General features: G+C 47.1%; 1 protein-coding gene across 2 annotated transcripts; it reads right to left on the bottom strand.

Annotated features, from left to right (window-relative positions):
* Window positions 1–4,859: 4,859 nt before the first annotated feature.
* Window positions 4,860–10,893, bottom strand: LOC121841020 (DNA repair and recombination protein RAD54B-like; the record flags this gene model as incomplete). Of its 2 annotated transcripts, none has more annotated exon segments than XM_042306841.1 (12): window positions 4,860–5,240; window positions 5,320–5,584; window positions 5,773–6,034; window positions 6,449–6,612; window positions 6,681–6,971; window positions 8,432–8,571; window positions 8,652–8,766; window positions 8,923–9,009; window positions 9,432–9,657; window positions 9,898–10,060; window positions 10,178–10,477; window positions 10,672–10,893. In XM_042306841.1, coding segments are annotated over 12 exon segments (2,456 nt in total), but the record flags the coding sequence as incomplete, so codon positions are not given.
* Between the last annotated feature and the right edge of the window lie 3,456 nt (window positions 10,894–14,349).

The raw sequence follows: 14,349 nt of genomic DNA on the forward strand, positions 1-14,349 counted from the left end.
AATGCGAGTGTAGCGAAATGCTTGTGCTTCTAGTTCCGACAATGCAGTAATAACCAACAAGTAATCTAACTAACAATTCCAAAACGACTACCTTATAGACACAAGTGTAAGGGGATAAAGAATATGTACATAAGGATATATGAATGAGTGATGGTACAGAGCAGCATAGGCAAGATACAGTAGATGGTATCGAGTACAGTATATACATATGAGATGAGTATGTAAACAAAGTGGCATAGTTAAAGTGGCTAGTGATACATGTATTACATAAGGATGCAGTCGATGATATAGAGTACAGTATATACGTATGCATATGAGATGAATAATGTAGGGTAAGTAACATTATATAAGGTAGCATTGTTTAAAGTGGCTAGTGATATATTTACATAATTTCCCATCAATTCCCATTATTAAAGTGGCTGGAGTTGAGTCAGTGTCAGTGTGTTGGCAGCAGCCACTCAATGTTAGTGGTGGCTGTTTAACAGTCTGATGGCCTTGAGATAGAAGCTGTTTTTCAGTCTCTCGGTCCCAGCTTTGATGCACCTGTACTGACCTCGCCTTCTGGATGATAGCGGGGTGAAGAGGCAGTGGCTCGGGTGGTTGATGTCCTTGATGATCTTTATGGCCTTCCTGTAACATCGGGTGGTGTAGGTGTCCTGGAGGGCAGGTAGTTTGCCCCGGTGATGCGTTGTGCAGACCTCACTACCCTCTGGAGAGCCTTACGGTTGAGGGCGGAGCAGTTGCTGTACCAGGCGGTGATACAGCCCGCCAGGATGCTCTCGATTGTGCATCTGTAGAAGTTTGTGAGTGCTTTTGGTGACAAGCCGAATTTCTTCAGCCTCCTGAGGTTGAAGAGGCACTGCTGCGCCTTCTTCACGATGCTGTCTGTGTGAGTGGACCAATTCAGTTTGTCTGTGATGTGTATGCCGAGGAACTTAAAACTTGCTACCCTCTCCACTACTGTTCCATCGATGTGGATAAGGGGGTGTTCCCTCTGCTGTTTCCTGAAGTCCACAATCATCTCCTTAGTTTTGTTGACGTTGAGTGTGAGGTTATTTTCCTGACACCACACTCCGAGGGCCCTCACCTCCTCCCTGTAGGCCGTCTCGTCGTTGTTGGTAATCAAGCCTACCACTGTTGTGTCGTCCGCAAACTTGATGATTGAGTTGGAGGCGTGCGTGGCCACGCAATCGTGGGTGAACAGGGAGTACAGGAGAGGGCTCAGAACGCACCCTTGTGGGGCCCCAGTGTTGAGGATCAGCGGGGAGGAGATGTTGTTGCCTACCCTCACCACCTGGGGGCGGCCCGTCAGGAAGTCCAGTACCCAGTTGCACAGGGCGGGGTCGAGACCCAGGGTCTCGAGCTTGATGACGAGCTTGGAGGGTACTATGGTGTTGAATGCTGAGCTGTAGTCGATGAACAGCATTCTCACATAGGTATTCCTCTTGTCCAGATAGGTTAGGGCAGTGTGCAGTGTGGTTGAGATTGCATCGTCTGTGGACCTATTTGGGTGGTAAGCAAATTGGAGTGGGTCTAGGGTGTCAGGTAGGGTGGAGGTGATATGGTCCTTGACTAGTCTCTCAAAGCACTTCATGATGACGGAAGTGAGTGCTACGGGGCGGTAGTCGTTTAGCTCAGTTACCTTAGCTTTCTTGGGAACAGGAACAATGGTGGCCCTCTTGAAGCATGTGGGAACAGCAGACTGGTATAGGGATTGATTGAATATGTCCGTAAACACACCGGCCAGCTGGTCTGCGCATGCTCTGAGGGTGCGGCTGGGGATGCCGTCTGGGCCTGCAGCCTTGCGAGGATTAACACGTTTCAATGTCTTACTCACCTCGGCTGCAGTGAAGGAGAGACCGCATGTTATCGTTGCAGGCCGTGTCAGTGGCACTGTATTGTCCTCAAAGCGGGCAAAAAAGTTATTTAGTCTGCCTGGGAGCAAGACATCCTGGTCCGTGACTGGGCTGGATTTCTTCCTGTAGTCCGTGATTGACTGTAGACCCTGCCACATGCCTCTTGTGTCTGAGCCGTTGAATTGAGTTTCTACTTTGTCTCTGTACTGACGCTTAGCTTGTTTGATAGCCTTGCGGAGGGAATAGCTGCACTGTTTGTATTCGGTCATGTTTCCGGTCACCTTGCCCTGATTAAAAGCAGTGGTTCGCGCTTTCAGTTTCAGGCGAATGCTGCCATCAATCCACGGTTTCTGGTTAGGGAATGTTTTAATCGTTGCTATGGGAACGACATCTTCAACGCACGTTCTAATGAACTCGCACACCGAATCAGCGTATTCGTCAATATTGTTATCTGACGCAATACGAAACATATCCCAGTCCACGTGATGGAAGCAGTCTTGGAGTGTGGAGTCAGCTTGGTCGGACCAGCGTTGGACAGACCTCAGCGTGGGAGCCTCTTGTTTTAGTTTCTGTCTGTAGGCAGGGATCAACAAAATGGAGTCGTGGTCAGCTTTTCCGAAAGGGGGCGGGGCAGGGCCTTATATGCGTCGCGGAAGTTAGAGTAACAATGATCCAAGGTCTTTCCACCCCTGGTTGCGCAATCGATATGCTGATAAAATTTAGGGAGTCTTGTTTTCAGATTAGCCTTGTTAAAATCCCCAGCTACAATGAATGCAGCCTCCGGATAAATCGTTTCCAGTTCGCAGAGAGTTAAATAAAGTTCGTTCAGAGCCATCGATGTGTCTGCTTGGGGGGGATATATACGGCTGTGATTATAATCGAAGAGAATTCTCTTGGTAGATAATGCGGTCTACATTTGATTGTGAGGAATTCTAAATCAGGTGAACAGAAGGATTTGAGTTCCTGTATGTTTCTTTCATCACACCATGTCTCGTTAGCCATAAGGCATACGCCCCCGCCCCTCTTCTTACCAGAAAGGTGTTTGTTTCTGTCGGCGCGATGCGTGGAGAAACCCGTTGGCTGCACTGCCTCGGATAGCGTCTCTCCAGTGAGCCATGTTTCCGTGAAGCAAAGAACGTTACAGTCTCTGATGTCCCTCTGGAATGCTACCCTTGCTCGGATTTCATCAACCTTGTTGTCAAGAGACTGGACATTGGCGAGAAGAATGCTAGGGAGTGGTGCACGGTGTGCCCGTCTCCGGAGTCTGACCAGAAGACCGCCTCGTTTCCCTCTTTTTCGGAGTCGTTTTTTTGGGTCGCTGCATAGGATCCACTCCGTTGTCCTGTTTGTAAGGCAGAACACAAGATCCGCGTCACGAAAAACATATTCTTGGTCGTACTGATGGTGAGTTGACGCTGATCTTATATTCAGTAGTTCTTCTCGACTGTATGTAATGAAACCTAAGATGACCTGGGGTACTAATGTAAGAAATAACACGTAAAAAAACAAAAAACTGCATAGTTTCCTAGGAACGCGAAGCGAGGCGGCCATCTCTGTCCACCCCGCTGATCCTCAACATTGGGGCCCCACAAGGGTGCGTTCTGAGCCCTCTCCTGTACTCCCTGTTCACCCATGACTGCGTTGCCATGCACGCCTCCAACTCAATCATCTAGTTTGCAGATGACACTACAGTGGTAGGCTTGATTACCAACAACGATGAGACGGCCTACAGGGAGGAGGTGAGGGCCCTCGGAGTGTGGTGTCAGGAAAATAACCTCACAATCAACGTCAACAAAACAAAGGAGCTGATCGTGGACTTCAGGAAACAGCAGAGGGAGCACCCCCCTAGCCACATCGACCGGACAGTAGTGGAGAGGGTAGTAAGTTTTAAGTTCCACAGCGTACACATCACGGACAAACTGAATTGGTCCACCCACACAGACAGCTTGGTGAAGAAGGCGCAGCAGCGCCTCTTCAACCTCAGGAGGCTGAAGAAATTCAGCTTGTCACCAAAAGCGCTCAAAAACTTTTACAGATGCACAATCGAGAGCATCCTGTCGGGCTGTATCACTGCCTGGTACGGCAACTACTCCACCCACAATCGTAAGGCTCTCCAGAGGGTAGTGAGGTCTGCACAACGCATCACCGGGGCAAACTACCTGCCCTCCAGGACACCTACACCACCCAATGTCACAGGAAGGCCATAAAGATCATCAAGGACAACAACCACCCGAGCCACTGCCTCTTCACCCCGCTGTCATCCAGAAGGCAAGATCAGTACAGGTGCATCAAAGCAGGGACCGAGAGACTGAAAAACAGATTCTATCTCAAGGCCATCAGACCGTTAAACAGCCACCACTAACATTGAGTGTCTGCTGCCAACATACTGACTCAACTCCAGCCACTTTAATAATGGAAACATTTATGTAAAAAATGTATCACTAGCCACTTTAAACAATGCCACTTAATATAATGTTTACATACCCTACATTACTCATCTCATATGTATATACTGTACTCTATACCATCTACTGCATCTTGCCATCTTTATGTAATACATGTAACACGAGCCACTTTAAACTATGCCACTTTTATATGTTTACATACCCTACATTACTCATCTCATATGTATATACTGTACTCGATGCCGTTCTGCACCATCACTCATTCATATATTTTTATGTACATTATGTACATATCCCTTTACACTTCTGTGTTTAAGGTAGTTGTTGTGAAATTGTTAGGTTAGATTACTCGTTGGTTATTACTGCATTGTCGGGAACTAGAAGCACAAGCATTTCGCTACACTTGCATTAATATCTGCTAACCATGTGTATGTGACCAATAACATCTGCTAACCATGTGTATGTGACCATTAACATCTGCTAACCATGTGTATGTGACCATTAACATCTGCTAACCATGTGTATGTGACAAATAACATTTGATTTGATTCATCTTGTTATTTCTGCAACAGAAAAAAAGACAAGATGGAATACACAATATAACGTAGCAGTTTATTCCATAATTTACACGTTCTCTTCTATCAAACTGTAAAAACAGTAGAGAATATAAAGAAAGAATAACATAGTCCAATGTTTCTCAGAAAGGGACAATTCTTAGGTCTCTGCATAAGGTCATTTGTGGAAAGCCTGTGTGTGTGTTACTGAGTGGTGTGTGAGATGGTGGACTGGAAGGCGAAGGAGATGTGGGTTCGTGCATGGTCCAGGTAAGCATCTCTGAAGGTGTGTGTGTGTCCTGCGAAGTGTCTCCACTGCATCAGCTCTGACATGCTCAGATGCTTCTGCCCTGCCCCACCACGGTCACCTTGACGACCCAGCTGGCACGGCCTATCAGACGCAGGCGCCTCATCCTCTCCTTCTTCTATAATACACACAAGAAACACATTAAATAAAAACACAAGCAGACAACGGGTGTGATTATATATATATATATATATTACCCGGGGCTGATCCGTCCATACTGCAGCTGCAGTGTAGCAGGTCGTGAGTGAGACAGGGTGTGTCCGTCAGGCTGAAGAGATCTCGCAGCTCATTGGAGGAGAAGCTGGTGTGCTCCGCCCCTTTCCCCAAGTCCACCACTGTCCCAGAAAGCCCCTGTTTGGACACCTGCCTCTGGAAGATACGCTCCTCTATGGTACCTGCAGTGAGCAGGCGGTAGATGTGAACAGTCTTCTTCTGTCCGTCTCTCCACACTCGTGACATTGCCTGGAGGGGGACAGACACACAGACAGACACACACACATCAGCCCAACTATCACATCAGGAGGAAGGCCTCTTCCTCATCCTCACTCCTCCAAGAGCATAGCAGGTACTGACCGACCAGTAACGTGCACATGTGTGTTTCAGATGTGAATGAAACATACACTAATGCTGGTGAGTGAGAGTGTGTGTACCTGTATATCGTTGGCAGGGTTCCAGTCGATGTCGTATAGGACCAGGTGGGAGGCCCCGATCAGGTTAAGCCCCACCCCTCCGGCTTTAGAACTCAGGAGGAAGAGGAAGTGGGCGGAGTGAGGGCTGTTGAAGTTGTCCACCAATCGCTGCCTCTGGATGGTGGGGGTGTTGCCGTCCAGGCGACAGTAGGTGTAGCCCAGGTGGACACACAGGTCCTGGAGTAGGTCTAACGTCTGAGTGTAGTTGGACACCAACACCACCCTGTACACACACACACACACAGGATCAAGATGGTCAAGATCATCTCACGGTTATGTGTCAGAGTATGAGTGTCAACCATAGAATTAGAATACTAGACTGGACATGAACCTTCTTATGATGGTCTAAAGATCAACCATGTTGGTCAGGGAGTTCTGTGATATGATATTGTGCTGTGATAAGAAACATCTGGATCCTGCCTCTATGGTCATTCATTCCAATTAGACAGGTTTGGATTTCTCCCTGGCCAATATGGCTGCCATTTTCACTCCATTCTGGAACTTTGAGGGTTTATGACAGCCCATCTAGTAATTTAATAGGATCCCTATGGTGTCAACAAACCAATGCCAGTGTGCCCGGCTCCCTTGACGCACTTCATACAAACACGTACACACAGACACATACACACACACCTACCTGTCAGTAGGGCTGCGGTGGTGAATAGTGGTCAGAAGGTCAGACAGGACCAGTAGTTTCCCTGAGTCAGCTGTACTGAAGCCCCCAGAAGAGTAAGACTCTGGAAAGACACCTCTTAGCCCTTCATACAGAGAACCCTCTGCTGAGCCGCCATCAGAACGCTCCTGGAACACACACACAATCATCATCATCATCATTGCTGTCATCATCATCGTGTCTTTGTGTGTCATACCTGTACAGTGGAGTAGAGCAGTCCTGGGTGGTTGCAGAGCTTTTTCAGGGCGGTGATGCAGGCGAGGTGTGTGTGAGTCTGTGTCGACCCCTGTAGACAGGCTCGGATGACACGGTGCGAGAGGAGAGCCTGGTACAGCTCCCGCTGCAAGGGGGAGGGGCTACAGAACACTGTCCAATCAAGACGAGGTGGCAGGTAGCGGTTGATGATCTCTTGGGTCCGCCTCAGAATAAACAGACCAGTCAGACGAGAGAGCTCAGCCGCTCGCTCCTCCCCCAAAACTCTCTCCTCCTACAGGGAGAGATATAGAGAAGGAATGAAGGGAGAGAAAGAGATGGGGACAGTACCTCAGTGCAGGAGGGCTGTTGTGAGCATACAATAAAGAGATAGTGTAGAGGTATAGAGACAGAGAGTGTAGATGGGTAATGTACCTCAGTGCAGGAGGGCTGTTGTGAGCGTACAATAGAGAGATAGTGTAGAGGTATAGAGACAGAGAGTGTAGATGGGTAATGTACCTCAGTGCAGGAGGGCTGTTGTGAGCGTACAATAAAGAGATAGTGTAGAGGTATAGAGACAGAGAGTGTAGATGGGTAATGTACCTCAGTGCAGGAGGGCTGTTGTGAGCGTACAATAGAGAGAAGTGTAGAGGTATAGAGACAGAGAGTGTAGATGGGTAATGTACCTCAGTGCAGGAAGGCTGTTGTGAGCGTACAATAGAGAGAAGTGTAGAGGTATAGAGACAGAGAGTGTAGATGGGTAATGTACCTCAGTGCAGGAAGGCTGTTGTGAGCGTACAATAGAGAGAAGTGTAGAGGTATAGAGACAGAGAGTAGATGGTTAATGTACCTCAGTGCAGGAGGGCTGTTGTGAGCATACAATAGAGAGATAGTGTAGAGGTATAGAGACAGAGTGTAGATGGGTAATGTACCTCAGTGCAGATGGGCTGTTGTGAGCGTACAATAGAGAGAAGTGTAGAGGTATAGAGACAGAGAGTGTAGATGGTTAATGTACCTCAGTGCAGGAGGGCTGTTGTGAGCATACAATAGAGAGAAGTGTAGAGGTATAGAGACAGAGAGTGTAGATGGGTAATGTACCTCAGTGCAGATGGGCTGTTGTGAGCATACAATAGAGAGAAGTGTAGAGGTATAGAGACAGAGAGTGTAGATGGGTAATGTACCTCAGTGCAGATGGGCTGTCGGGAGCGTACAATAGAGAGAAGTGTAGAGGTATAGAGACAGAGTGTAGATGGGTAATGTACCTCAGTGCAGGAGGGCTGTTGTGAGCGTACAATAGAGAGAAGTGTAGAGGTATAGAGACAGAGTGTAGATGGGTAATGTACCTCAGTGCAGGAGGGCTGTTGTGAGCATACAATAGAGAGAAGTGTAGAGGTATAGAGACAGAGTGTAGATGGGTAATGTACCTCAGTGCAGGAGGGCTGTTGTGAGCATACAATAGAGAGAAGTGTAGAGGTATAGAGACAGAGTGTAGATGGGTAATGTACCTCAGTGCAGGAGGGCTGTTGTGAGCGTACAATAGAGAGAAGTGTAGAGGTATAGAGACAGAGATAGAGTGTAGATGGGTAATGTACCTCAGTGTAGGAGGGCTGTTGTGAGCATACAATAGAGAGAAGTGTAGAGGTATAGAGACAGAGTGTAGATGGGTAATGTACCTCAGTGCAGATGGGCTGTTGTGAGCGTACAATAGAGATAGTGTAGAGGTATAGAGACAGAGAGTGTAGATGGGTAATGTACCTCAGTGCAGATGGGCTGTCGAGAGCGGAGGATTGGCTCCTCGTACACCTTCCTGTAGGCAGCAGACGACCCCAGAATGCCCGGGTTCACAAACTCTATGATGGCATAGAACTCCTGCAGGTCATTCTGGACAGGAGTACCTACAGTACAGCAAACACAATAGATGAGAAAATACTAGGAGAAAGTAAAAGGTCAATAAAACAGAGGGCTGTGTGTGTACCTGTCAGAATAACTCTGCGTGTACAGCTGAGACCACTGAGGGCAGAGGAAGTCTTGATGCTGCTGTTCTTCAACCTGTGACCCTCATCACAGATCACCAGCCCAAACTCCAGCTTCTGTACCTACACAACACACAACGTTATAATGTCCCATGCGTGTATCATCCATCGTACTCCTAATCTGTGTCATTTAGGAGTTGAGGTGTAATTCAACAGTGTTGTAACAGTGGTACTTCCCACCCCTGTTAGATAAGCTGCTGTGAACCAACTCACCACTTCCAGAGAGCGAAGCAGCATCTCATAGCTGATCACTAATACACTGTGGAGAGGAGACGCTGCAAACAGCTCCACCCTGTGGTCCTAATGACCAACACAACACGGAACACACACACACATCACCATATGGATCAGAAACAGCACTACAGGGAAACACACTCCCCCTCTTCCTCCTCCTCCAAACACACCCCTACCTGGTTAACAGTGTAGACGCTGATCAAACACACCCCTACCTGGTTAACAGTGTAGATGCTGATCAAACACACCCCTACCTGGTTAACAGTGTAGACACTGACCAAACACACCCCTACCTGGTTAACAGTGTAGACGCTGATCAAACACACCCTTACCTGGTTAACAGTGTAGACGCTGACCAAACACACCCCTACCTGGTTAACAGTGTAGACGCTGATCAAACACACCCCTACCTGGTTAACAGTGTAGACGCTGATCAAACACACCCCTACCTGGTTAACAGTGTAGACACTGATCAAACACACCCCTACCTGGTTAACAGTGTAGACGTTGATCCTCTCACGGCCAAGCCACTTCTTAAACTCCGCCCCCCAGTTCTGCACCAGGCTGCCAGGGGCAACCACCAGCACAAGCTTAGCAACCGGCTTCCCGCCGTATGGGCCCTGCTTTAGCAGCGTCCATGTCAAAGCCACACTCTGGAGGGTCTTACCCAGACCCATCTCATCTGCCAGGATAGCACCGTACCTACATGTAGCCCTGACACACACACACACACACACACACACACACACACACACACACACACACACACACACACACACCCCCCACACACACACACACACACACACACACACACACACACACACACACACACACACACACACACACAATCAAAGTAAATAAATAGCAGCCCCAGCACAGAGCCTTGTGGAACACAACATTACATTTTGGAGTGATCAGAGGATTCATCATGAGCAGACACACATCTCCTATTACCTCATCCCCATGACACACTCGTAGAGGAACAGCAGGCCGTCTCGCTGGTGGGGTCGGAGGTGAGTGGTCAAGTAGGGGTCAACCACCACATCCACCAGTGGGAGGCCTGCCTTGTTATACGCCCACTGGTGATTGGTTGAGGGCCGGGGCATAACAATGGCTCCTACACACACCATTAGAGAGATGATGAGTATGGTGTGTTTGAAGTGTGTGAGAATGTGTAACTTTATGTGTGTGTGTGATGAGAGAGAGAGAGTGTACTGTATGTCTGTGTATTTACCTGGTGCTAGAGGGTCATGGCGTGGTTTACAGGGCCCCTCCTCCTGAGGCTTGGCCACTCCCCTATCAGTCTCTCCGCCCAATAGCGTCGGACGGCAGAACGGTTTGGAAGCTGGGCGTCGTGAGGCGGGAGGAGCTGATATCTTAGGCTCCTCCTTCTCCACATGGACGTCAAGGAAACAGCGGCCCTTATTGTAGTCCAGCTCTGATACGAGTCCCATCACCTCCACCTGTTTAGCTCCTATCATCAAGGTCTCTCCTTCACCCAGCGATGCCAGCTCTGATACCTTATAGCCACTACCTACACACACAATCTGAATCACTCTCCGATGCACTTGGAAAATAACCCTCTCAGGGCCGGTCTCCTGGCCACAGAGTAGCCCTAGTACTGGACTAAAACCACTTTCAAATCAGAATTCTCCATTGAGCATGATTTTTAGTCAAGGACTATGTTTAATCTGTGTTTGGGGAAACCTAAAATGTTCACACACTCACCTGTGCCGATGTCCTTGCCCTCCATGTCTTTAAGCGTGGCGGTGCGCCCTCGTGTCACCAGGACAGCGTCTCCCTGCCAGCGTTTGTGTTTCCTCCCACTGGCCTTACACCACATCACACTGAAGTACCGCGGCCCGTCAGAACCAGCACCGCTACCAGACCCTGCCCCGACCCCAACTGGACCACAGCCTCCTGCCGGACTCTGTGAGGAACATCTGAAATCTGAAACCCAGAAAACATCAACACTAATAATCAGAGCATTAACACACATTACTGCTCACACAAACAGCAGCCTGCAAACTAAATATACTGGAACAAACACCAGTGGAGACAAGTAGCTCAACTCTTTTTCAGTACAAGATACTGATTGGTCTTTTATATAAGCTAAAGCAGGAAGGTATGAAAGCGTGAATTCCTATTTTAAATGTATGTAGTTCTGTCCATTAATGTTCAGTATTATGTCATGCTTCGTGTGGACACCAGGAAGAGTATCTACTGTTTCAGCAGTAGCTAATGGGGCTCCTAATAATAAAATACTACACCCTGAACCAAGGCTTTGAATTGCTCTTTAAAATACATTTGTTTTCAATTATGTTATTGACAGCAGCAACATACAATTTAGAAACGTGTGAATTGCATGTGTACACAAATGTCAAATTATGATTCACTAAGGTTTTAAGCTAGATCTGCTGAGTGGCAGTTCACATGTTCACCAGTTGAGGTTGCTACTTCATTGAGGCCTCCACCCTACTTGCAGCCTGAGACTTTCCTACAGTGCCATGCCCAGGATGAGACATCAGCCCTGGGCTGCAAAAGGCTGTCCAAGCCATTTCACTATATTTATCTCGAAAGAGGGTCTCCCTTGCCGTACAGAAAAACATTTAATCCAGTTTCCTCTAGCATTACCCTATTAGGACTGTATAGTCACTGTAGTTGTTAAGCATCACTGCATCTGTGCTTTACCTCACTTCTTCACTAGTGTAACAGTTACCTGCAGACAGGGTCTGAATTAAACATTCACTCTTACAGGTAGCAGGCTTACAGTGAAGATCGAGTCTTGAGTGAAGATTGAGTCCAGACCGAAGGGGAAAGGTGAGGAGAGATATATGGGGGTGAGGGGAAGAGAGAGGGATAGAGAAGGGGAGGTTGGAGAAGGGAAGAGAGAGGGATAGAGAAGGGGAGGTTGGAGAAGGGAAGAGAGAGGGATAGAGAAGGGGAGGTTGGAGAAGGGAAGAGAGAGGGATAGAGAAGGGGAGGTTGGAGAAGGGAAGAGAGAGGGATAGAGAAGGGGAGGTTGGAGAAGGGAAGAGAGAGGGATAGAGAAGGGGAGGTTGGAGAAGGGAAGAGAGAGGGATAGAGAAGGGGAGGTCAGAGAAGGGAAGAGAGAGGGATAGAGAAGGGGAGGTCGGAGAAGGGAAGAGAGAGGGATAGAAAAGGGGAGGTCGGAGAAGGGAAGAGAGAGGGATAGAGAAGGGGAGGTCGGAGAAGGGAAGAGAGAGGGATAGAGAAGGGGAGGTCGGAGAAGGGAAGAGAGAGGGATAGAGAAGGGGAGGTCGGAGAAGGGAAGAGACAGGGATAGAGAAGGGGAGGTCGGAGAAGGGAAGAGACAGGGATAGAGAAGGGGAGGTTGGAGAAGGGAACAGGAAGATGATAAAGCACAAAACCAAACTAGAAAAACAATTTTAATAGAAAACAATGAAACCGCAGATCTGAACAAGAAACACTGAACATCACACCACTGTAACAGCAACACCCCCTTCTAAACCCCTCCTCATCACCTATCATCTTCCCTCCTAATGGGATGGTAAAGCAACACAGGGTTTTGAACCAAATGAAACCAGTCAAAATAGTACCCGTTTTAAAACCAGTGATAGTAGCGCCTCTCGTCTGACAAAAGCAGAGATCTGTATTGTCTTTAGCTCCAGAGTCATAGCTCAACCGTAGTCACCACACACACTGTCCCACACGCAAACACACTGTTTAAATCCTCACTCAAAACACACACTTCCTTACGCAAATACACTGTTCAAAAGGCCCAGTGCAAAAATAGATTTCCCTGTGTTGTATATACAGTACCAGTCAAAAGTTTGAACACACCTACTCATTCAATGGTTTTTCTTTCTTTTGACTATTTTCTACATTGTAGAATAATAGCGAAGACATCCAAACTATAAAATAACACATACCGAATCATGTAGTAACCAAAAAAAGTGTTAAACAAATCAAAATATATTTTTGGTTCTTCAAAAGTAGCCACCCTTTGTCTTGATTACAGCTTCGCACACACCTGGCATTCTCTCAACCAGCTTCATGAGGTAGTCACCTGGAAAGCATTTCCATTTCCATAACAGGTGTGCCTTATTAAAACATTTATTTCCTTCTTATTGAGTTTGAGCTAATCAGTTGTGTTGTGACAAGGTAGGGGTGGTTTACAGAAGATAGCCCTATTTGGTAAAAGACCAAGTCCATATTATGGCAAGAACAGCTGAAATAAGCAAAGAGAAACGACAGTCCATCATTACTTTAAGACATGAAGGTCAGTCAATAGGGAACATTAAGAACTTTTAAAAGTTTCTTCAAGTGGAGTCGCAAAAACCATCAAGCACTATGATGAAACTGGCTCTCATGAGGACCGCCACAGGAAATGAAGACCCAGAGTTACCTCTGCCGCAGAGGATAAGTTCATTAGAGTTACCAGTCTCAGAAATTGCAGCCCAAATAACTGCTTCAGAGTTCAAGTAACAGACATCTCAATATCAACTGTTCAGAGGAGACTGCGTGAATCAGGCCTTCATGGTCTAATTGCTGCAAAGAAACCACTACTAAAGGACACCAATAAGAAGATACTTTTTTGGGGCCAAGAAACACAAGCAATGGACATTAGATGGGTGGACTTGTCCTTTGGTCTGACGAGTCCAAATGTGAGATTTTTGGTTCCAACCGCCATGTCTTTGTGAGACACAGAGTAGGTGAATGGATGATCTCCGCATGTGGTTTCCACCGTGAAGCATGGAGGAGGCGTGATGGTGCTTTGCTCATGACACTATCTGTGATTAATTTAGAATTCGAGACACCCATAACCAGCATAGTTACCACAGCATTCTGCAGCGATACGCCATCCCATCTGCGCTTAGTGGTACTATCATTAGTATTTCAACAGAACAATGACCTAAAACACACCTCCAGGCTGTGTAAGGGCTATTTGACCAAGAAGGAGAGAGATGGTGCAGCATCAGCTGACCTGGCCTCCACTATCACCCGACCTCAACCCAATTGAGATGGTTTGGGATGAGTTGGACTTCAGAGTGGAGGAAAAGCAGCCAACAAGTGGTCAGCATTTGTGGGAACTCCTTCAAGACTGTTGGAAAAGCATTCATCATGAAGCTGGTTGAGATAATGCCAAGAGTGTGCAAAAATGTCATCAAGACAAAAGGGTGGCTACTTCAAAGAATATAAAATATATTTTGATTTGTTGAACACTTTTTTGGCGCAATATGTGTTGTTTTTTTTGGGATTCAATATGTGTTATTTCATAGTTTTGATGTCTTCACAATTATTCTACAATGTAGAAAATAGTACAATTGAATTAGTAGATGTGTCCAAACTTTTGACTGGTACTGTATATTTCCACACTATGAGATAGGAATACTGTGAAATGGTGAAAACTATGATAATGCC

This window comes from Oncorhynchus tshawytscha, linkage group LG03, assembly GCF_018296145.1.
Source record: "Oncorhynchus tshawytscha isolate Ot180627B linkage group LG03, Otsh_v2.0, whole genome shotgun sequence".
Taxonomy (NCBI): domain Eukaryota; kingdom Metazoa; phylum Chordata; class Actinopteri; order Salmoniformes; family Salmonidae; genus Oncorhynchus; species Oncorhynchus tshawytscha.